The 23,122-nt window shown below is 58.9% G+C and overlaps 2 protein-coding genes across 3 annotated transcripts in view; one reads left to right on the top strand and one right to left on the bottom strand.

Moving 5' to 3' along the window:
- The first annotated feature begins 7,712 nt into the window (after positions 1 to 7,712).
- LOC117643497 (maltase 2-like) lies at positions 7,713 to 11,039 on the top strand. Of its 2 annotated transcripts, XM_034382424.1 has the most exons (9): positions 7,713 to 7,930; positions 8,485 to 8,664; positions 8,736 to 8,890; positions 8,972 to 9,097; positions 9,189 to 9,629; positions 9,703 to 10,154; positions 10,267 to 10,404; positions 10,494 to 10,592; positions 10,666 to 10,790. In XM_034382424.1, the coding sequence occupies exons 1-8, from the start codon at positions 7,714 to 7,716 to the stop codon at positions 10,558 to 10,560; spliced, it is 1,776 nt and encodes a 591-aa protein (XP_034238315.1). In that variant the 5' UTR covers position 7,713; the 3' UTR covers positions 10,561 to 10,592; positions 10,666 to 10,790. The 2 variants fall into 2 exon arrangements, with proteins under 2 accessions (XP_034238315.1, XP_034238314.1); XM_034382423.1 differs by lacking the exon at positions 10,494 to 10,592 and having other exon boundaries at positions 10,666 to 11,039.
- A 71-nt stretch (positions 11,040 to 11,110) lies between these two features.
- The window catches only part of LOC117643498 (zinc finger protein ZIC 4-like), a 33,383-nt gene continuing 21,371 nt past the window's right edge, over positions 11,111 to 23,122 (bottom strand). The window contains exons 3-5 of the mRNA XM_034382425.1: positions 12,560 to 12,729; positions 12,236 to 12,470; positions 11,111 to 12,139 (exon numbers count right to left, since the gene is read on the bottom strand). Coding sequence (XP_034238316.1) covers positions 11,823 to 12,139; positions 12,236 to 12,470; positions 12,560 to 12,729 — 722 coding nt within the window. The 3' untranslated portion in view covers positions 11,111 to 11,822. The remainder of the gene's footprint in view (positions 12,140 to 12,235; positions 12,471 to 12,559; positions 12,730 to 23,122) is intronic.

Below are 23,122 nucleotides of genomic sequence, written 5' to 3'. Positions count from 1 at the left end.
ACAGTGGCGCGGCGCCGGATCACGGCTTGGCCGGGGCCTTGGCCAAGGCTTATTGCGCGCCCCGCAGTCATTTGCATGTGAAATTAAAAGGCTAGCCTCCGTTTCGCCTTGGTTTCGCCGCCCCCTCGCCACCTCCACTTCCTCATCTCAGGCTGGCAATAATTGAAAAACAAACAAGTGAGCGCAATTAACGGCAAGGGGCTTTGAAAATATTTTTGTTTAGTCGAGCTACGGCTAGCTTTCGTGGAGCGAAAGCGGGCATCAGGAATTCCGAGGCGGTGCGCCCCAAACAGCCGAACAGCCACGAAGCCGGAGTGTAGGGGCCGTGGGGTAGGTCGGGCAGGTCGGGGTCCGAGTCGGGGTCCGAGTCGGGGTCCGAGTCGGGGTCGCATGACGTATCCCTGATACCGCCATTGCATTATTTCGGGGTGGCCCAGCCACGCCGGGCCGCCGAGTCAAGCGACAACGGATGAAATAAAATTTCACGAGCGGCAGCAGCGCCAGCCCTCTAGTCCGACAGCCGAGCTGCCGAGCCGTTCCGAGGAGTCCACTTCGTCGCTCTGTCTCTCTCGATCCCTGCAGGACGCCCCGCGAGGGCGACAGAGACGGCGAAGGAACGAGTCTCCGAAATCAGTCTGCCGAGGCCCTTCCGCTCCGCTTTGCCCCGCATGAGAAGGGTGGCCTTCCCTCGCAAAGCCCCGCCAGCCCCGCCAGCCCCGCCAGCCCCGCCAGTCGACGTGCGGAGCGTGCGGCCCGCTGCGGCCCATGGAGACGGCCATGCAGGTCACATTGCTCTCGGATTTTTCTTCCTTATTCATTCGACTCGATTCCGCGCGGCGCCGTTGTGCCAATACGGTCCAGGGGCTTCCACCCCCACCACCTTCCCTCTCGCACATGGGCAGAGTTGCAAATGGGCTGGACCTCGCGCGGCCAGGGTGGCGGCGGGGTGCGCGACGAGGTGGGGTGGGGTGGAGGCGGCGACTCGCTTGTCAGAAGCAGCACCGCAGCCGCCGATTGCTAGTGCACGTGCAGCAAAACGTATGTCCGACGTGGCTCTGACTTCTGTGTACACACACACACACACACACACACACACACACACACACACACACACACACACACACACACACACACACCACCCGCTGGAGGCACAGTGGTGGAGGCGTGTGGGGCCGCATCGGTACGGCCGTGAGGCGCGTCGACGCCGCGCACGTCGTCCCTCTCCTCCCCGAAGTCCCGGCCGTGCTGGCCGTCCCGGCCGATTGAAGTCTCCAAGTGCAATCGCCGTGCACTCGGCGATGCCGCCGATCCGATGATGAATGACGACAGGACATGAATGAACCGCGCGGTGCCGCCGCGTCCGCCGCGCCGTGCGCTTCGACGTCGTCCTGGTCGCCGGCCTTTTGTTTTTGCCGGTTTTTGCCCGCGTGGCGCCGCCGAGCCGCCGAGCCGCCGCCGCCGCCGCCGCGTAACCGGACCGCCTGAATCATGAATGGGGACCGCGAAGTGGGGCCGCGGGGCAGCGAGCAGCACCGCGCTGAGGGATTCGCGTCGCGTCGCGTCCCCGCCGACTCCGCGTTTGTAACCGTTTGTATCACTCGCCGTAACTTTTTTCTGCGCTCTCTTTTTCTTTTGGCCCTTCCGGCCGCCGGGAACGACGCGTCGGCGCCGTCGCCACCGTGTGTCCACTACGCCGGTGGGCCGCCCCGCCCCGCCACGCCACGCCCGGCGAGTGCGACGCCGCGCATCGGAACGGCCCCGTTTTCGCTTTTTATTCGGAAATGACGGCGGGAAGGGCAGCCCGAGGCACGCAGCGGACGTACTGATTCCGAACGGCCGCTGATTAGGAAAAGAAACGTACGCGCGTGCGTAGTATGAGCAGGCCGTGTGTCCCTGTGTGTGAGTGTGTGTGTGTGTGTTTGTGAGTGAGTGACTGAGTGCGAGTGTGTGTGAGTGCGCCTCGGAGAGATTAATTGTCCTCTGAACGTCGCCCACTTGGTGACACGGGCAATGAGGCGCAGGTCCTTCGCCGTGCCCATTGATTGTGTGTGTGCGTGTGTGTGATCGTGTCTGTGTGTTGGTAGGGAAAGGCGAGTACTCTCGGCGGGGCCCGGTGACGGGGCGTGGCCGTCGCCGTGTCATTCAAAACGTCGTCGGCTTGAATGGCGAGAGGGCCGAGGGGGCCGAGAGGACCGAGGACCGAGAGGCGCAGGATGGAGGCGAGGGCGCGGCGTGTGAAGCGAGCGAGGTCAATTCCCGCGCATTGTGGCTCGCGACGTTGACGAGAGCGCGAAGGCGCGAAGGCGCGTCTCTTTCAAACTTTCGATCACTCATTCGTTGGTTCATTCATGTGGCGCTCGCTGTTTGGTGCTTTCCCCGACTATTGTGACGATTGTTTACAAAATGTTTCTTGCGACTCGCAGCAACTGGGAGCACTGCGGCTGATAATTTAGGGCATTTGATTAGGTGTACCTTCGTCAGACCAAGGGCGCCGGCGTGCCGAGCCGAGCCCGGCGCCGAGACGCGCCGAGCCGAGCAGTGCAGGCCCCGCCTCGGAGCCGAGCCGAGCCGAGGCGGCCGGGGCGCTGGGCGTAGTATATACCCCCCGTGGACTCCGACATCAAACAACCCCATTAACCACTGGGGCATAAGCAGCGGAGCTGGCCGGCCAACAAACCGTCTGCTCCTGAGCAGATTAGAACCTCATCCGTCAGCGAACGGAGTCCAAACTTGTCCAGTCAAAGGACGCGCTGCGGGAAAAATGATATTAGGAACTCGGAGCGACAGAGCGTCCACCTGGGGCACTTGGCATGCATACGCCTGGCACGGTGGGTGCTCCGTGGGGCGCTCCTACTAGTGTCCTTATCGTTTGTGTGAGTGTGTGTTGGTGTGTGATTCCGGATTCCCTGGCCTTTCGTCCCGACGGTGACAGCGTTCGCGTTGCGACCCTGTGCTCTCTCGCGCGACCCAACATGCAAGTTATAGGCCCAGCGAGAGCAGCAACGAAAATAAAAGCAAGACCGGGGCGCAGGGCAGCGAGCCCCAGTGAGGCCCTCAGTGAGCAGCAGCAACAGATGCACGGCCAAAACAAGGAGACCAGCGCGAAGCGGCCCGAGCGACCGAGGCTCAATAAAGCTGGCTTCCATCATCATCAATTCCACTCCCTTCTTCCACCTTTCCGTGCCATTTTTATGTCAGCCGGGCTGCACGGGACGAGGGAGAAAAACAAAACCAGAAGAAGAAAAAAATGGCACAAAAATGATTTCATGTTGGAATTCATAAAGGTTATTTACTGGCCTGTCGCGGTTCAATTAATTAATACGAGGGAGTTATTTCACGTTTCACGTTCCGAGAGACAAGTTGGGCCGTCTTTTGGTACGTGAGGCGCTCCGCGCTCCCTCGGCCCGTGCGTCCGAGCGTCCGCCCGAGTGCCCGCCTGCGGCCTGCCCGCGCACCTTTAAGGGCCCCACAATGGCCGAATTCAGACGGCCGACATGCACCGGACAACCACACGACACCGTTAAACGGCCTAGGGTCCGTGATTTTTTGCACTTATGTATTCCAAGAGATTCTAAATGCTCTTCCCACCTCAGAAGCCATACATGGCGATATTTGATAATCCAAAGGCATTCCGTAGGGAAGAGGGGGCGTCGTCAGGTGGGTACCGCATACCCTTCCCTACGGAATGCCTTTGGATTATCAAATATCGCGGATGTATGGCTTCTGAGTGTGGGAGAGAGCATTTAGAATCTCTGTGGGCATATATAAGTGCAAACCACGGACCCTAGGCCGTTTAACGGATGTCGTGTGGTTGTCGGGTGCATGTCGGCCGTCTGAATTCGGCCATTGTGGGGCCACCTTAAGCCCTGTACTACTTTGGCTCCATTGACTTGCTGTCTGGACGGACGCAGATGGACGGACGGACGGACAGACACGGTGGGCCGCGCGCAGGCGCAGTGAATTTTTATAGGGCATGAAACAACTTTGTATGGCCGTGATGTGCAATCTAAAAGCCGTTCGGCGCGCTCAACGCGCAACGCACTGGCCAGGAGTAAATTAAGGGCGATAATGGCCCGGCCAGCTTGCTTCGAGCCTCGCGACCAACAAGGTGATGTATGGCCCCAGGTGGCGCCATCGCGACAGCGCGACAGCGGACCGTTCTCACGGGAAGGCGACAGGTTAGGTGAGCCCGGGTCGGCGGCCTGCCCACAGAGGTTCTAGGGACGTGCTGAGCTTCTACTGACTGCTGGTGGACGAGGACGAGGACGGACTTCCTGGCCAGTTCCGGGTGCAGCCTCACAGGTGGATCCCGACGCCCCGCCCGCCACCTGTGGCTTGCCCCTCGCTTGCGCCTTGCTTGCGCACCGCGGCGGCGTGGACCAGTAGCCGGTGGCGCGGCGGGGCCCCTGGCGGGGCAGCGGGGCCCCTGGCGGTCCTGGCGGGGCGCGGAGCACCGCGGCGTAGCCGGCGTAGCGGATCCCGCGGCGATGACGGCGCCCCCGTGAGCCGCCGTCGGCCGCGCGACCACCTTGACGACCTGGTCCGCCGCCGCGCCGCGCACGCGAAGCACGGCCTGCTGCAGCATGCTGCTTTCACACGCCGCACCGCGTCGACGGGCTCGTTGCAACGGCCAGCTCCGCGGTACATGCGCGTCTATCCTCTATCTAATCTAGCCGCGCGACAAGCGGTACATCTATCCGATATCTATCCGGCAGTGAATCACGTCGATGCGGTGGCCGAGTGGACACGCAGTAATTAGCCGGGCACTGCAGGGACTGCAGGGACTATGAAAAATGGGAAGTTGTTAAAAATGCCGGTAGGGGGCAGTCAGAGCGCCTGCAGTGCGCCTGCGTCGAGTGCAGCGGAGCGGAGGCGGCCCGTTGGGGCCCAGCCACTCCGTGGCAAGGCGTGGCACGGTGCGACTCGGTGCGGCGCGCCGTGGCAGGCACGGCGCGTAGTGGTCGTGGCCGCGCGCCTCGGCGGCGACGTCCAGAAATCATTTTTCAGGACGCGCAAGCGGTTTACACGCACCGAGATACAAGCGTTACGTGTCGTTTTTTCGGCCCAGCCGCGTGCAACCGATAACCGAGGAATCAAGTGCTCCAAGCGCGTGGAACGCGTGGAACGGGGAGCGGGATGGCTACCTCGATGCGGTCGGGGCAGCGATACATCACCATCCCCGCTCCCGCGCCGCTCGCCTCGCTCGCCTCCGTCCGCAACTGCGCATAGTTCCATTTCTCCAACCCGGCTCTGCTTCTCTCTGCCCGGGCCGCCCATTTGTCGACCAGTCTTGTGTCGGGGCATAATTGAGTCCGGACCCCCCTGGGCGAGGCGGAGGCTCCTCCCGCTCCCTCCCTTCCCTCTGCTCCGTCCCATCCCGACCGCATCCCGTCCTTCCCGTCCTTAGGTTTAGTGCCAGTGTAGCATGTGCAAGCCCTCTGAACTGAAACTCTATGACATCCTTACTTCTCGTTCTAGTAGTGTACAGATGGAAATGGGATGATAGACTGTAACTCGGGGGCATCTATACTACTCATCCCGTTGCACAGACGGCCATAGGATAGACTGTAACTCTGGGGCATTTATACTACACATCCTAGTGCCTAGAGGACCATAGGACGTTGGACTGTAACTCTGGGGCATCTATACTACTCGTCCACCGTCCCTCCCCCAGCCTTCGCTCGACCCCGCCAAAACAAACCCGGCACGCTGTTGCTGCGCCTGCCAGTGCCCGCCTGCGCTCGTCACACTGTTAGCCCGGCGGAGGGCCGTGGCTGGCCCGGGCCGTGAACGTCAGGAAAATGACGAAGAACAAATAAAGGAGCCACTTGGCGATTTACGGCGCCATCTTCATCCGCCGGTTTATGCTGGCCGAGATAGAAACATCGGATTGGGTAATTGGACTGTAACTCTGGGCTTCGAGACATTCGCTGCCTGACGTCACCGGGGATTTACGCAGTCTCACTTCGATCGAGTTTGGAAAACCTTTCGGCACTATTTTTAGGGCGGCAGGCTCCAGCGGTTCCGTGTGCTTTCAGGCTTCCGGACGGACCTCGGTGAATACACGGAAAATTTATTGCAGGTCTTGAACATTTTTCGGAAACAAGAAAGGAGCCTCCTCACAGCCCTCCCACTTCCCCTCGATGCATGCATAGATAGCGCACGTTGCATCACAATTCATGCCACCTTCATTTGCGATTTTGCGAACCGAGATAGACTTGTTAGTCTGACGCCAGGATAAGGATGAGGCAGTGCACATGCCTCCGAAATAAAAAATTGGAAAATGACCCCGAGTTGTTGGAACTTTTTTTACACAACTTTTCGGGAGTGACTCTTGTGTGCCCGTGTATGTGTGTGTCAGTGTGCGCGCGCGTTATTTTATTTTAATATGTGTGTCAGTGAAGAACATCCAACTCTTAAATCATCTTTCTTGTTCGTCACGTCTCGCCCCCTCTCTCCGGGCAGTATCAGTGCTAGCCCCCTCTCCTCTCCGTCCTTTACTTCTCTCCCCCCTCTCTCTTTCCCCCTGTCCACGTCCTGACGGCTGCTCATTTGCAATCCAGTGCAGTGTCTGACCACTCTTTCTTATGGAGTAGCCCCGGTTATAAATACCTTGCATCCGGTATTGTGTCTCCCCATTCATGGAGTTACGGAAAAGGAGAGGGAGGAGGAGAGAGAGAGAGAGAGAGAGAAAGAGAGAGAGAGAGAGACAGAGAGTCCTAATCTCCCTATAATCTCTCTACGTTATGATTGCTGGCCGGTGAAATCCCCATACCGCACGCACGCGCGTAGTCGCCTTGTCTCTCCTCCAAAACGGTAACAATGACACACGGTGCAGAGTGCAAATGCAGCTTCCAAATGTCTTTTGAGGGTGACGGCGCGCGGGGAGCGCCTGGCGGGTAGGCAGCGCTGACGCTCCACTGCGCGACGGCTGCCTAGCCAGCACGGCGATTGGCTCGGGGCGGCTGCCTCGTCTTCCTGCACTGCACAGCTCGAACGCGGAGCAGAAGCACGTGACGATAGCGGCCTCGATAAACAAGCCGCATAAAGGTCATCGCGCCGGGTCGCGGCGGCAGACGGCTGCTGGGCGTTAGTGTCTCTGGACCGCGGTGCCGCGGCAGAGAGCCAGTGATACCACGGCGCTGGCCCGGCGAACACTGCAGAGCACTAGCACCAGCGGCGTCTGCGTTGGTGAGTCCGTTGCACCTAAGGCGGCCACTGCGGGGTGCGAGTGAGCACCAGTGCACCTGCCACGCTTTGACGCTTTGTTTTCTGTGACGTCGAGATTTCTATAAGAATGTAAGGACTTTCTCTTTGCAATTTCCGCGCTAATTATGACCGTGCTTTTTAATAGTAAATTTAATTTAGTTTCGTTTCTTGAATTAATCGCCGTCTCGAGATTCCAAAATTGTTTAATACGACTATAAATGATCTTTTTTTTCTGGTATGTTGATAATGGGTGCCAGCGCACTGTAAATCGTCAGTCCACACGTACGCATTTGGTTCTGCGCCCTTTCGCGGAACAGAACATGACACACTATGACACACTCCCACACTCTGCCGGGCGGCGCTTAGCGCTTCGCTTCACGTGATAGTAAACAGACCGCTGACCGCGGCGTCCGCGGCGTCCGCGGCGGGCCACGTGACGCGAGGCTAGGCGTCGCGCCTCTATAAAGGCGCCGGGCCGCCGGGTATCACTGTATTACTTTCAGGATGACCGCGAGGCACGCTTGGACGCTTTTGGCAGCAGTGCTGCTCGCCGCGGCCGCCCGCATGGACGCGGCCGTCGCGGACGTCCCGTCCACCAAGTCCCTGGTGGTCAGGGCCGACGCCGCCGACAACGAGCTCTGGTGGCACCATGCCATCTTCTACCAGATCTACCCCCGGAGTTTCATGGACTCCAACGGGGACGGCATCGGCGACCTGAATGGTGAGTGAGGTGGGCGTCAAGCCGTCACCATGCGGGAAAAGGGAAGGCTGGAGCTTTTGGGGTCGTGTCTGCTGACTCTGCCGATCTCATGAGGCGCTCCCTATAGCCCCATGGCCACGGACACCCTGTCATAGGGTGGCCCCTGCCCTGCGGCCCTGCACTGTGCGCTTCTTGCGGCCGGCTTGTCTGGGTTATTTTTACCTTTGTGGCGAGGGCGGGCGCGGCGGCCGGCACCTCACCGCAGCGTCCTACTGTACACTGTCCGCGGCTACGCCATGCTACGCCATGCTACGCCATGCTACGCGGCGCGCGGCCTTGCCCGCCGCACCGGAACGCAGTGGCGGCAGAGGTGGCGCCTCTCGCTGATGACAGTGAGGTGCCACAAATTACGTGCTCGACCTCGACCTGTTGTTGTCATTTCACACTTTTTCACACGCTTTTGTCCCGAACCAAAATGAGACTCGCACGGCCAAAGCACGTGTGAGGAGTGCCGCGCAGCGACGCGGAAAAACAAAATTGTTTTTTGACTGTCACGTTTTTCTCGCCGGTCATAGGTATTACGTCCAGACTGGAGTACTTGAAGGACATCGGCGTGCGCGGAGTCTGGCTTTCCCCCTTCTACCCGTCGCCCCAGAAGGACTTTGGCTACGACATCAGTGACTTCAAGAACGTCGACCCGACCTACGGCACCCTGGCGGACTTCCAAGAGATGACAAAAAAAGCTCACGAACTGGGTGCGTTTGAGTCCAAGTTGAAGTGCTTCCATCGTGCGTTTGGACAAAGACTTACTCAATTTTCGTTTCAGAACTCAAGGTTGTGGTTGACCTGGTGCCCAACCATTCGAGCGATAAGCATGAATGGTTCGAGAAGTCGGTGAACAGAGAGGGCAAATACACCGACTATTACGTCTGGGCCGACGGGAAGATGGTCAACGGAGTGAGGCAGCCGCCCAACAACTGGGTAGGAACTTTCAGGCGAGGAGGCCAATTTGTGTGTCGAGAGACGGTTTTTCTTAAAATGGATCCACCATTTTTGTCACAGGTTTCGCACTTCCGCTTCTCCGCTTGGGAGTGGAACGAGCAGCGCGGCCAGTACTACCTGCACCAGTTCGTCAAGGAGCAGCCTGACCTCAACTACCGCAGTGCTGATGTCGTGCAAGAAATGAAGGTGAGTTTTTTTCATTTTTCAGTTTACTGCAAACAGTTTGAAAACACAATTTCTTTTATAAAAATGTGACGCTCTACTTGTCGTGGACTAGGACGTGTACACCTTCTGGATGAACCAAGGCGTGGACGGGTTCCGTGTGGACGCCCTGCCCTTCCTGTTCGAGGATGCGGCCCTGCCGGACGAGCCCCTCAACACGAACCAGACCGACCCGGAGATCACCAAGGACGACTACGACTTCTACTGGCACCCCTACACCATGGACGACGACGGCACCTACGACATGCTGCAGCAGTGGCGCGAGGTGGTGGACAAGCACCCCGACAACATGCCCAGGGTCATCATGACGGAGTGCTACACCACCTTCCCCAACACCATGAGGTACTACGGCACCAAGGAGAGGCCCGGCGCGTCCTTCCCCTTCAACTTCCAGTTCATCAGCAACCTGGACAAGTCCTCCAGCGCGACCGACATCAAGTGGCAGATCGACCAGTGGATGAATGCCATGGACGACACCCGCTGGCCCAACTGGGTGGTGAGTGCATAGTGCGATGGCATGCATGTTGTTGCAACGTAGGACGAGTTTACCCATTCTATCGGTGTTCCAGATCGGCAACCACGACAACCCCCGCGTCGCCACCCGCTACCCGAACATGGCCGACGCCATGAACATGATCTCGCTGACGCTGCCCGGCACCGCCATGACGTACTACGGCGAGGAGCTCGGCATGACCGACGCCTTCATCACGTGGGCCCAGACCAAGGACCCCTCTGGCATCAACGCGGGACCCAACAGGTACCTCAAGACCACCAGGGACCCGTGCCGCACGCCCATGCAGTGGGACAACACCACGCCCAGCGCGGGCTTCTCCACCAGCCACGAGACCTGGATGCCCACCAACCCCAACTACTGGCAGCTCAACGTGGAGGCCGAGAAGAAGGACCCCAAGTCCCACCTCAACATCTACAAGGACCTGACCGCCGCCAGGCAGACGGACACCTTGAAGAAGGGCGCCTTGGCCACCAAGGTCCTCAAGGACGATGTCCTCGTCATCACCCGGTGAGTATCCATAACTCACTTTGGCTACTTTCTAGAAAAAAGTTTTGGTCAGCGAATTAACGCGTTATACCACACGGCCACATGTTGTTATTGTCCGTCTTCTCCTTTCCAGGTCCCTGCAGGACAAGGACACTTACATCACCGTTGTGAACGTGGGCAGCTGGGCCCAGACCATCGAATCCAACGACCTCCTCGCTAACGCCAAGCTTACAGTGTACTCCGCCAGTGCCAGCTCCTCCCTCAACAAGGGGTAAGTTGCTTGCCCTGCCCCTGCCGTGCTTTCGTCCACCACGCTTGTGTCCGTCACGCTTGTGTGTCTGTGTCCGTGTGTCTGCACAGTGATGCGTTCCCCGCCAAGCACACCATGAAGGGCAAGGAGAGCTTGCTTCTTGTGTCGAGCCGCTGACGTTGCCGCCCTCCCCGTTCTATGTGAGGCAGGTCTGACTTTGTTTCAAGTTTGCAGCCAAAGCGGTACTGGCGCCTGGTCTGACCGCGGCCGTTCTGTTTGCAGAGATGCCTTCTCGTCCGTGACGCTGCGCCCCAAGACCGGCTTCGTCGTCACGACGGGCTCGGTGACGGTGTCCAGCGCCTCCACCGCGCAGACGGCCGTGCTCCTGTCCGTGGTACTCGCCTTCCTGGGCCAGCTGCTATGATCCGCGCCATCTCAGACAGTGTGCGTGCTTCTCTAAGGCTGTGTGCGATTTGAGATTGGATGTGTGCGTGTGTGTGTGTGTGTGTGTGTGCGTGTGAGTGTGTGTATGTGTGCTAAATTCGTGGGAAGACTACTGTAGAGACTGACTGAACACTCACACTAGTTAAGTTTTTCGTCCATTCGTTAAGTATTTTTATAAAATAAAAGCTATTATGCAAAGTATTGTTATAAAATTTTGTACTAAATACCCAACGCGTTTTCTAGTCCAGAATTTTTTTGTCACGTCAACTTTGACTTGTGATGAAGGAACGCTCTTCTTATTTTTTGAATGCACAAGCAGTTGCTTATTTGCATAAGGTACAATAGGAATATAAGTTCAAGAGTTCTCTGTTTTCCAATATAATTATATCACTTAGAAGTTCACAGGACTTATATGATTTACAATTAAATTACATTCCACAAATATATTACACGATCTAAGATTTGTACATAGTGGGCGATTGGCATTCCCGTCCGTTAAAACTCTATTCAATGATAAAAAATCATGGAGTGAATCATTTCAAGCAACAAAATGAAAACTCTAAATCACTCTTAAATAACTCTCTTACTCATAATATTACAAATTGTACATTTTATTTCATAGATCTGATAAACTAATTTACGTTACCACACAAGTGCTTCAATTAGAACTAGGTCACTGGGACAATGAAAGACTAGGAATAACCAGCCGCTTCTGGGTCATTTGCCGTGCTGCAGCCGCTGTCTCTCTCTGCGGGAGTCATTTTGGAGCGACACCGCGGCGTCGCGGCGTCCACGGGCAAAGTAAGCGGACCGAGAAGCGACCGCGGAAGTACAATTAAATAACAGGCGATACAGTCAGGGACTTCCCCTACTTCTTATTGATTACATTTAAAAAAAATTATTAAAAAAAAACAGAACAGGTACAACGAAAATAGTTCCTCAGTTGACGATCACAGGAGCTCGAACAGGCAGTCCTCGGGGGGCTCGGCCTGGTGTCAGTAGGCGGTGGCCGCCCCGCTGTTGAGGTGGTGGTGCATGAGGTGGTGGTGGTGGGGCGCCGTCAGGTGGTTCAGGTGGTTCAGGGGGTTGACGGGGGAGTGCTCGGCGGAGGGCGGCGTCGGCATCCCTGACTGGCACACGTACCACTCCGACAGGTTGGTCTGGTGCTGCTGCTGGTGGCTCTGCTGCTGCTGCTGCGGGTGCTGCCCGAGGTGCGGTGGCTGCTGCGTCGACTGCTGGTGCAGCATGGTCTGGTGGTGTTGGTGCATGGCGGGCGGCGTGAGCACCGTGTGCGCCGTCACGTGGTGGGGGCCTGGGAAAAAGGAAATACCAGTCAGTACAAGGCGATCACGGCTGCCGAGCGCCGGAAGTGTAGGCCACCCCTCGTACTCGCAACAACACTACTCACCTTTGTAGTCCGCCTGCTTGTAGTCCTGCTTGTAGTCCTGTTTGTAGTCCTGCTTGTAGTCCTGCTTGTACTCGGACTTGACGTCCAGCGGCAGAGGGGGCGACGCGGCGCCGCCGGCCACGCTGATGGAGCCCGCCGACGAGCTGTTGGACTCCTCGCCGTCCGAGTCGTAGCCGTGCGTCGGCGACTTGCCGCCGGACGTGCTGGACCCGGAGCCGCCGGAGCAGCCGTGGACCTGGAGGGCAGCGAAGGCGAGTTAGATAGGTGGCTTCCAGAGTCACAGCCACGCTGCAGCGCGCTGCCGAGGACAGACCACGGGCCTACCTTCATGTGCTTCCGCAGCGACGACGGGTGCGTGTAGGACTTGTCGCAGCCGGCCACCCTGCAGTTGTAGGGCTTGTCGGAGGTGTGGACGTGGGAGTGCTTCTTGCGGTCCGACGAGTTGGCGAAGCGCCGGTCGCAGCCAGAGTACTCGCACTTGAAGGGCTTTTCACCTGCAACACTCAGACAAGGACCAAGTTAGAAACCGAGAAACTCTTTTCTTTCGTGACGCAGCAGTCGATGGAATGTGCTATTCTGCGCAGTATTTTTATCCAAGCAAAAGACTGCTCTTGTTGCTTTTGTTTTCCAAAGTCGGCTGCGCCTCGTGAGGAGGACCGAAAGCCAATTTGGACACGTCTGGCCAGTCCACGGCTCCAAGGCTGCACGTGGTCTATTCTTGATTGATTGAACGGGGGGAGCAATTGATCGACGTGGATCATCCCGGGCCCGCTCGGCCCCCCGGCCCTTACAACCACAAAACAAAGGGGCGTGGCGTGGAGGGGCGTGGCGTGGAGGGGCGTGGCGGGGCGTGGCGGGGCAGCGCTCCACTGTTAAAGATTTCCCCCACAGAACTCGCGCCTCAAGGCCAGGGACTTCATCCCTCGGGGCGCTAGACGCATGCTCAACGCAACCGCCACACAGGCAGCCAAAAAAATGCTTTAATTGAAATTCCCAAGTGACCGGTCGGCATCGCGAGTCGCACTCCGCAGGTCGCTCCGTCTCTCTCACAGCCCTTCGGGGCCTTCGGGGCCTTCGGGCCGCCCCACGAGTGCGAGAAGGACAGCAGCCTTCCTCCGGAGCCGGCCCGCCGCGGCCCGCTGCCCCGGGGGTGACTCCACTTCCACTTCCACCCCGTCCATAGAGTGCAGGGGAGTCCAGGGAGTGAGTCGCCTGCAGCCATGGACGCGCTTAGTATGCAGAGTGCGCAGGTGCGGGCACACTGCAAGGCACGCCCAAAAAAGACCTCACTGAACCAGGATGATTTACTTGGGACACAAAGCTTCCTCGAATGTTTCGAGTGAATTCCCTGGTTGCTTGTAAAATCCCCTGGTTCAAGAAAACCCCTTTTTAGCCGTGGAGGCGTCACCCTACACTGCCAAAAAATGGGGTCTTTATTTTTCCATCCTCGCACCAAGCAAGGACCGAGCACGGACCGAGCAAGGACCAAGCAAGGACCAAGCAAGGACCAAGCACGGACGACGGCCTGCCCAGCCTCCCCATTACCCATGCAGTGCACTGCATTGCACTGCAGTGCTGCTCATTGAGAGGCGCGATTTATTGGCTCACACCTCCAGCACCCCGCTCACCACCTCGAGCTCGTCGTGGTGCGTCGCGGTGCGTCGCGGTGCGTCGCGGTGCAGAGGGGCGTCGTTGATTTACAGCGCAGCAATTAGACGCCCTCGCGGCCGCGAACGAGAACACCCCCACCAGGAAGTCCCGGGCCTGCGCGTGTGCATGCCGTTGACCCAGTCCGCATCTCTCTGCCCCTCCGCGGCGCTCCTCCAATGGAAGGACAGAGTTCACCGCACCGATAAATATTTTACGTTTTACGGCCCGTTTTCGATTTGGCGCCACTTCTCACCTGATGGCACCGCTTGGCAAGTTGACCGCGCCGCGTTGGCGGTTCGGAATGCACTGACTTATGTCACCAGCGCCACCGGGCCGCGCCCGCCCCGCCCCGCCCCGCAGCATCAGCAGCAGGTCTCGCCTATTCATTGGCAGGGGCGCGGGGGAGAAGAGGGAGGGGGGGGGGTGCAGCCACCGGTCTATAGTTCAGAGAAGTGGCATTGTCTCGCGGGATGGTCCAACTGCATCGACGCACCCAAGCAGTCAATGCCGTGCGGTACACTGCCAGGAGGAGGCCGTGTCGAGATTCGAAGCGGCTCTTGGCGCGGACTGTACTCCACGGCATTGTTCCGGGGGATGGCCATTACCACTGCCGGGTCGCACTTCAGGCCGCCCCTTCCGGAGTCGGAATTAGCAGTCGATTTGCGAAACGGGGTCGCGGCACCGTGGCCACTGGACCTCCCCTCGCCTGGCCTCACATTGTAAGGTGGTAAACGCTGCTAAAGACCGGGGCGGGGCGGGGCGCCCCCTTCCCAATCAATGAGTACAGTCCAAGCGCGCACAATCAGGGACGCCTTGACATGACACCCGTCCGGGCCGGAAGCAATAGAACGCCCCGATGCGCCCGGCACACTGTTGTCCCGCCGAATTGCGTGTCCATTGAGGGTGCCCCGCCCCGCCCCGCCCCGCCCTGTCCTTCCCGAGAATGGGGTGCAAGTGTCACAACGGCGATTGTTGTTGTTGTTGTTATTGTAGCGCGGCCAGGCAGGCCAGGCCAGGACGGCCGGGACCTTCCTGGAAGCGGACCTTGGCTTCTTTGCAGCATTGCAGGCCACTGCGTCCGTCCCACCCTCCCGCTGCCCTGATAGGCGTAGCGTGGCGTAGCGACACATCGCCACGGACACGGAGCCAGGCAGCCAGGCCCACCCACACGCGCCAAAAAAAGCAGAAGAGCAGAGGAAAAAGAAGAAAGAAGACAAAGGTGTCGATGAAGGCGTGGACCACGGCGATTTAAATAGCGGCCGAAGGTCGAAATGCTCGGGAATGCCACGCTGCTTGCTCTAGAAGCTGGTCGTGCCTCAATCGAAAGCGTGCCCCACGACTGCCACGCCGTAAATTGAGTCTGGGAGGCGAGGGGTCACGACCCACTGCAATGCCGAAACCCACAGCTCGGGTAGGCAATGCCGATGCCAGGAGAAATACCAGAATCACTGCGAAGTAAAGGGTTGTGGCAATGCCCCCGATGCCACGCCACGCCACGCACCGTCCCAGCGTCCCACAGGACAAGGCCCTACTCGTCCTGAACTAATAGTCGGACAATGCGTCCTGTTTGACTGCAGTCTGTGAAACAAAAGACGACTGGTGCAGCCCGCTGGCAGTGTGCTGGCAGCAGGTACGCACAAAAAAGAGAGAGTCGCGCAAATGGGGATTCCTGGAATGGCGTCCTTGTTACGCCAGCCACAAAGGCAGCCCCCGTGGTCCCGAAGTTCGAAACACCGTCATTGTCCGCGACTCATTGACGCGCCAGTCTGAGGCAGTCTCGCGCAGTGGCGTGCTCATGCTCAAACGCTTCTCATCTCTAAATTTCTCATAGACTTCCGGGTGGCCTCGCGACAGGCACTGCACTGTCGGGGCGCCTTGGGAGTTGGCGCACACATTGGCAGGTGAGACCGCTTGGTCCTCTCTCCCTCTCTTTTCTTCGAGTGTCAGTGAGAGTATGCGGGGGCCACACAGATTGTAATCGAGAAGTCAACGGCCTATACCTCGCTCCGTCACACACACAACACGAGCAGCAGGTAGATCGTAAGGTACGAGCCTTTTTAGCAACCGCACAGTAGGAAAAAAGGCAGTGACTTGTCTGCGGCCTGCACGTTATGAACCATTTTTTTTATCGTCCGCCGTGAGTGACACCCGTCAGCTGTCAGTCACTGCGGTCATCGAGGCGGCGCGAGGATTTTCATTGGATTTTGGAATGAGCGGACAGATAATATATAGGGACCTGCGCGCGCACACACGCACTCACGCACCGCAGGCCGTGCACGGCAAAAATAATTAGTTTGGAGTGAGGCGCTTTTTGTGCGAGTGTGAGTTGTCGAGTGAGTGATTCTACTTTTTTTTTTCTTTCCCGGAAAGCAGATAAATCTTCGTGGAAGCGATGGTGAGCGGCAGCCTCCCCGAGGAGAAGAGGGAGAAGTGGTGGAGGGGCTCAAGTGCTTGCGGCGGGGCGGCGGGGCGGCGGGGCGGCGGCAACATGGCTGCAGCCCACTTGTTGCAGTGTGGGCGTGGCTGGCGAGGCAGCGCTAAGTGGACCGGGAAACAAGTGCGGGGGAGGGGCGCTTCGGAAGCCGCACCGCAAGCTTGTGCTGTGCCGGTGAAACGAGCTAAACGGTCTAAAAACAATAGAAAGCGATGAGTTTGGGGAGCATGTTTTTAGACGCTTCGTTATTATTTTCGTCTTCCAGTCCCTGCCCGCGTGTCTGCGCGTCCTCTCCAGGATCAAGAGCACGGCCTACAAGCGTGTTGATGTCACGCCGAAAGGATTATCCCTCGAGTAGCGAGTGATTGGCCCGGGGGCCGTCCGGGAGCCAGCGGGTGCGCAGCCGGGGATTCGTGTGAAAATGGGATTTTGGGGACTGCTAAAAAAAAGTGTAGTGGAACGAGGCCTGACGTCTTCACCTTGGGCCCATTGAGTGCGGCTAAGCCCGGCCAGGCCGTGGCCAGGCCAGGCCGCCACCCTTGCCCATTGAATGGAGCCTAATCGGCGAGCCTGTTGTTGCTGCCAGCCAGACGCGCCATAAGCCATCCACACCGCGCTCGGCTCGCTCGCTGGAAACCTATTTAGCATTTTCCCCAGCCCCTCCAGCCTCCCAAAGACACACAGACAGGCGGGGCCCAAATACGTGAAAATTTTTGACACGACCGCGTAATTTTATTTCGTTCGCCGGGGAAAGGGGCGGACGCATTCAGGAAGAGTTATGTCCGTGGCTCCTTTGTGTCCCGCTTGACTGTTCCTGACTCTGCCTGAGTCTGCCCAAGGCTGTGCCTGGCTGTGCCTGGCTGTGCCGTTTCTCCAAACGTTAGCGTTTATCTCTGCCTTCCATTCAAAAGATTCCTGACCTGGCCCATCCGAGCTGGCCGCACCTCGGCGAGCGCACACACTGCCAAAAAGAACGCCACACGGCCGTGCATTAATTTTGGCAAATTGAAGAAAGTAAAATTCTACGGCCGAATCTTGGGTTGCAACTGCTGCACACTGGACGTAATTGTTTGATGCAAATTATCGGGGGAGGGGGGGGGGGGTTCGCGTGAGAAAAACACAGCGGGTGGGGCGGGGCGGGGCTACCTCCACGCACGTCCGCAACGACATGTTTCCAAACATCGGCCGCCCCGCGCCGCGCCGCAGTTGACGGGTCTGCAGGGGGCACGACGTCGAGGCGGCCCAGCATGCACGAAGCAACCCCCCCCCCCCCCCGCCACCGTCTTTTCAAATTGAAGCAGCGCGAGGATTCAAACTTGCCACTGCGGCAGGACATCCGCTGAATCAATTCGTCGTCCGGCCGAGACACCGCAGTGACCCGCCCCGCCCCGCCCCGCTTCAAAGCGCGCCCCGACTGCCCCGTGGACGGGCCGGACGATTTGTCAGGGAAATTAGCTTTCAAACAGAGTGATTATCTAGTGGAGGATCTTGATTGGCATGGCCTGGGCATGGCCTGGGTATGGCCTGGGCCCAACACGGCGGTGGACAGGCGCTGCGTGGCGTGGCGGGGCGGGGCGGGGCGGGGCGGGGCGCGGACCGATCCGGTTCGTCAGGACTGTCTCCAGCAGGCCAAGCCGAGCGGGGCGGAGAGGGTGAGGGAGAGTAGAGATCTCCCACCTGCCGGCCGCCCCGCCCCGCCCCGCCCCGCCCCGCGCCCCTATGCAGATGCGGGGCCTCCGTCCTCCTGCCCCATTCCCGCACAGGCTCCCCGACAATCAGATCCCACTTGCCTAATCCAATGACGATTATTGTTCCGAGAAACGGAAGCAAAGCCAGCGGCGCCCCCCCCCCCCTCCCCCATATCTCTCTACGCCAGGGGCCCTCTGAGGGTGACTAATACAGCGGCACAGGTTTTCATAACCCGTTCAAACTTTGCACCCTATAAGCGGGACAGCGTTGGAGGTGATCTCTGTCAGCAGCAAGATGCTACTCGGCTCCCACATTTTGTGGGTCCCTCCTCTCTCTCGGGCCGGGCCCCGCCGTGCCGTGCCGTGCCCCGATGCTACTATTTCTGTCGCTGTCAAAAGGACAACCAAATAAAATAAAAATGCCCCGGCCGGCTACAAATTTAATTCGATATGACGCGCCACAGCCTGCAGTGGCGTGGACGGCCGGGGCTCTTCTCTCTCCCTCTCTCCCTTTCTGTCTCACGCCCCGTCGGGGCCCCCGAGGTGAGTCACAATGCGAGCGAAAACGTCTGCTGCGGCCGCGGTCCGTATTCTAAGCGAACCGAACCTAGCCAAACTGGGCCACTCAGAGTTTCGGCACGCCGATTCAAACAGTCCTGCGGTAAGTTACGAGCCAGGTGACGCCCCCGCCGTCAAGCACGCCGTCAAGCACGCCGTCAAGCACGGCGTCAAGGTGGCCCCGGCCGTCCGGGCCGTCCAGATGGACAGATACCTCGGCAGTAAAGCAGCCAAACCGAACCGCCCGCAGCAGCGCTGCTGTAGCTGCTACCAGCGCTGCTGCTGGGCCGCTGGATTCAGTGGAAAATAAAATGGAACATTCCTGGCTGCGGACCATCGCGTCCCCATCGGGCGGCTATCAGCGCGGCGCCCCGTCGCAGTTACGGCCTTCTTGGGGGCGGTTCGCCGAGGTTCGCAGTGGCTGATAAATGACGTTGGTTTCGACCTCCCTCACCTGCGCGGGGCCGCCCTGGGCCGCGCGGTGCAGTATCGCCATACACTGTGCGGCAGAGCAAAGTCCTTGGCGAAGGCCGTGGCGGAGTGCGTGCGGTCCGGAGGCCGGACGTGGCGCTTCGTACTTCGCATTCCCTCCCCGAAGCCCCGAGCCCCGAGCCCCGAGCCCGAAGCCCGAATCCAAGCCAAGTGCGCCACAACTCATCTTATCGTCGGGCATCGCCTCTGCCCATGGCGTGCCCATGGCGTGCCCACGGCGTGCCCATGGCGTGCCCATGTCCTGCCCATGGCCCGGCCGGCGCCGCGCGCCAACTGGTTCCTTGCTTTTGTCGTCGAGGAAACAGGTAAATACGGAAAGGGTCGCCTTAAACGTCCACATTAAATCAACAACTGTACGGCGCACGCTGACGTGGTGTTTTAGACCAGGGGGCGGAACGCACGGCCAGGGCGTTTATAAAATTATTGAAAATCGGCGAGATTTGGCCGGCAACCGGTCACCCGCGCGCGCAATACCTCGTGCCAGTTTAACATGGCGATCGTGCGCTGACGTCGGAGTTTTATTATTTCCTTCTTTTTCCCCTCTCCCTCTCTCTCTCTTTCGGGGGTTTGATATAGGAGGCGCGTCGGAGCGAAATGCCTGCCGTTGCGTGTATTGGATTGTGTGCTGGCGTTTGCAGCCATTTTCATTCCCTTTCTTTTTTCCTCCTCTCTCTCTCTCCCCTTCCCTCTCTGACGCCTGCCCGTGAATCACGGAAACGGTGCGCGATACTTGATATTTCCTGCGCCATTCAAATCATCCGCCACCTTCATGTTGTGATTGTCATCTGCTTGCACAGAGCTTTGCAAGTCTTTGCAAGTGCTAGCACGGCGATTGCGCCGCCAGGGTTGCGGAATCCTTTCCACTTTCCACACTTTTGCCAAAATAAACCTCGACGGCATCATATGATCGTATGCACGACCGGGCTCGACCTACGATTTGATAAACGACGGGCTAGCGGAGTCGGCCGTGCCCGGGCGATCACGCATCGTGCGCTCTCTCTCTCTCTCTCTCTCTCTCTCTCTCTCTCTCTCTCTCTCTCTCTCTCTCTCTCTCGCACTGCCCGTCCCCCCTGCCCCCTCCTGCTAAGATGCCACTTGAATCTAATGAGATGCAGACACCACGGCAGCACGGCAGTCGGGGAAAAATAACGAACGGACCAAACGAAATATATACGGTCGAATTATACCCTCCCGGGGCAGGCTGACATTTAATAATATACACATTTGTGTTTCCCTTTGTCGTGCGTGCTCTATTCCCGGAGAGGGCTTTCCCTTTTTCCAGGGGAGTCCTCCGGGGGAATTTTCGTCAACCACTCGACTACTTGTTGGCCTGCAGCAGACTGATTCTGAACTCTGCCTTCGTCGCTCTGTCTCTCTCGCTCTCACGGGGGCGTTGCCGCAGGCCGCAGGGGTGCGAGAGAGACAGAGCACCGTTCGGATCGGCCTACAGTGGGCCAGAAGACGGGTGGAGGCGGCCAAAACTCTAGGAGCGTTTTGAGCTCCAGAGTCGCTAAACAGGGCTCGGACCGAACGTGTGACCCCACCAATGGATTGCTCTTCGAACGAGGAATCCATTGCTGAGGTCACACGTTCGGTTCGAGTCCCATTTAGCGACTTTAGAGCTCAAAACGCGTCTAGAGTTTTGGCCGCCTCCATCGGTCTTCTGGCCCACTGTGCGGCCTCCGGGAAAGCGGAAAGTCCGGGAGTCCGTCGCACGCGCGCCGAGGCCGAGGCCAGGGCGGAGGGCTGCTGCTGCATCGGGGACCCGGACAACGGAATGCCGTGGCGTTCTGCCCATCTCGACTTCTCATCTCGGGCAAGACGCGGCGTTGTGCGTTTTAGATAAAAACGCCCTCTATCATAATTCTCTTCCCTTTACGGCCGAATTTCTCATCTTTCCCGCCGCCCACCCCCCTTTGTGTGCATCGGCCCCACCGGCCGTCCGCGCGCGTTTTGTACCCGTCTCCGGGCGCGACGCGGACTAATACCCCCGGCACTTGAAATACATTTTGTCAAAAAAAAAGGAGGAAGAAAAAGAACAACCTTCCCGGAGAACGCGTTTGACAGTGCACCGAGATGATTCGAACATTCCGGTAGAAGGTCATCTTCTCGAGGCGCTGGACCCTCGAGAGACCCTTCCGACTAGTAATGGTTTCTACATGAAAAGGCGAAAAGGAAAATAATGTATCATCGACGAATATGCGAACACCCACGTCCAGGGTTTGGCCTGCCTTCCAAAACGGTTTTCGGCCGAAATTTTTAATAGCGTCGCCGAGACGGCCATCCCGTCCCGTCGCCTGGACCCTGGACCCCGGCAGCCCCGGCAGCCCGCCTCAAGGGCACAGTAAAAAAAAAGGGAGGAGGGGAAAGAGGAGACGGCGACACCGAGGGCATAAAACAGCCGTGACCACGATCAAAGTAGTAAGGGAGCGCTCAGAGGGTCGGACGCCCTGCACTGGAAGGTTAGGTTAGGTGGGGAGCACCGGTCAGCTCCCTCAGAACGGTGACGTCAGACCCGTCAGGTAATGCAGAAGCGGCTTCGTTGACTGACTGCGTTGCGTTGCGTTCCTGGTAAACGCTGCAGAGACCGAGGCAGTGACTCAGGGGACGCGAAAGAAAGCAGGGTCGCTTCGAGGCTGGAGCCTCTGTGCCTGGAGGCCTGGAGGCGCCACGGCCTCGGAGCGGCCCAGCTCTACCCGGGACCCGGCGCACCGCACCTCGAGGAGGCCGAGGAGGCGTTGTCCCATCTCGGCCAGGCTTCGATGACCCGGGACTTTGTCAGCAGAAATCGAACCAAATTATACCAGCATGAGTCAGGGCGAGGCCGGCCAGGTGTATTGTGATGAGTCGCTGCCTCACCATTAATATCCGAGGGCCGCGGCGGGCCAACCAGGGGCATGCCAGGCCGCGCACTGTACTGGTACCGGTGCGGTGCCCTCTGGCCGAGCCGGAGAAGGCCTGCTGCCTCGACCGCTGCAGAAACCACTCGCCGAAGAAAAGAAGCACGAGTTCGGCGTTCAACGCCAGTGGCCAGGACGGCGAAGTTCAGCAGCAGGTCCTCGAACAAGTGGCCGCGGACGATCCCGAGGGAGAGGACGGCGTGCATGTGCGTACGCGGAAATGGCAATCGGGACCCTGTATGAGGTGGCAGCCGCCACGCCCCCGGAAAAGGGTCAACCTCTGGAGCTCCCCCGCCCCGCTATACAGCGAGCCACCCCAACCACCCAGCGTCCCGCGTCGCCGCTCTTGGCAAGTGAGTACACACTGGAACGACGCAAAAACAGGCATTGCGGCCGAATCGCCAAGGCCCCCAAGGCCAGCGAGGGTCTCCCTTCGCCCTTGGGCCCGGCGCCACCCCACGACGGCACACTATCAAGTACTTTCTATAAAAACACGGGTTGTTCACTAAATTTAAGTTAACAGACAGGTGATTTTTCAGTTATCGCCCGATCCGACTGAGACTTGGTCGAACCATGTTTTTCACTGTGTACCGTACACGTCCCGGATCCACTACACTACTAAACCACCGGCGCCACCACTGTGCCGAGGGGCTTGAGGTTGATTGGGAAACTTTGGCCAACGCGGCGGGAATAACAACTATCGGCCTCGGCAACTTCATGAACTCCATGAACGCGCGGAACGCGGCGCGCGCCTCCCCGGCCGCGGTGCCGCGGTCTTCATCTAGTGCCCCAGCACGGCCAGCGGCCTGGCCAGCGGCCCGCCGCAGAGTCACGGTATTTATTCAGCCGACAAGCAGCCCGGCTGCGAACTACTCTATCTTTCTCTCTCGCACTCGCGGGGCGTTCCGCAGCGGTGCGAGAGAGACGGAGCGACGCTGTTCGGAATCGGCCTGAAGAGCCGGAAGGCACGTGGCCTGTATTTTTACATATGGAAGACCGTCTGAAAAAGGAGGGGGGGGGGAGGTGCGTAGACTTTTGGCGGCGTGCGACGTGTTACGCGCGGCTGGCTGTCCCGGTGACAAGAGACGAGAGCACCTCGGGGCTCTGTAGGGGGCCGACCACGCGCCACGCACACCAACACACCGACGCACGCACGGAGCGCGAG

The sequence above is a fragment of the Thrips palmi genome, unplaced genomic scaffold (assembly GCF_012932325.1).
Source record: "Thrips palmi isolate BJ-2018 unplaced genomic scaffold, TpBJ-2018v1 HiC_scaffold_17, whole genome shotgun sequence".
NCBI lineage: Eukaryota > Metazoa > Arthropoda > Insecta > Thysanoptera > Thripidae > Thrips > Thrips palmi.
This window is presented reverse-complemented; position numbering and strand designations above follow the sequence as displayed.

Excerpts from the sequence above, each read along its gene's own strand:
- LOC117643497 (XM_034382423.1), top strand. The coding sequence starts at position 7,714 with ATGACCGCGAGGCACGCTTGGACGCTTTTGGCAGCAGTGCTGCTCGCC. Across the intron at positions 9,630-9,702 it reads CCCGCTGGCCCAACTGGGTG|ATCGGCAACCACGACAACCC; the intron begins GTGAGTGCATAG and ends TCGGTGTTCCAG. Across the intron at positions 10,155-10,266 it reads GATGTCCTCGTCATCACCCG|GTCCCTGCAGGACAAGGACA; the intron begins GTGAGTATCCAT and ends TCTCCTTTCCAG.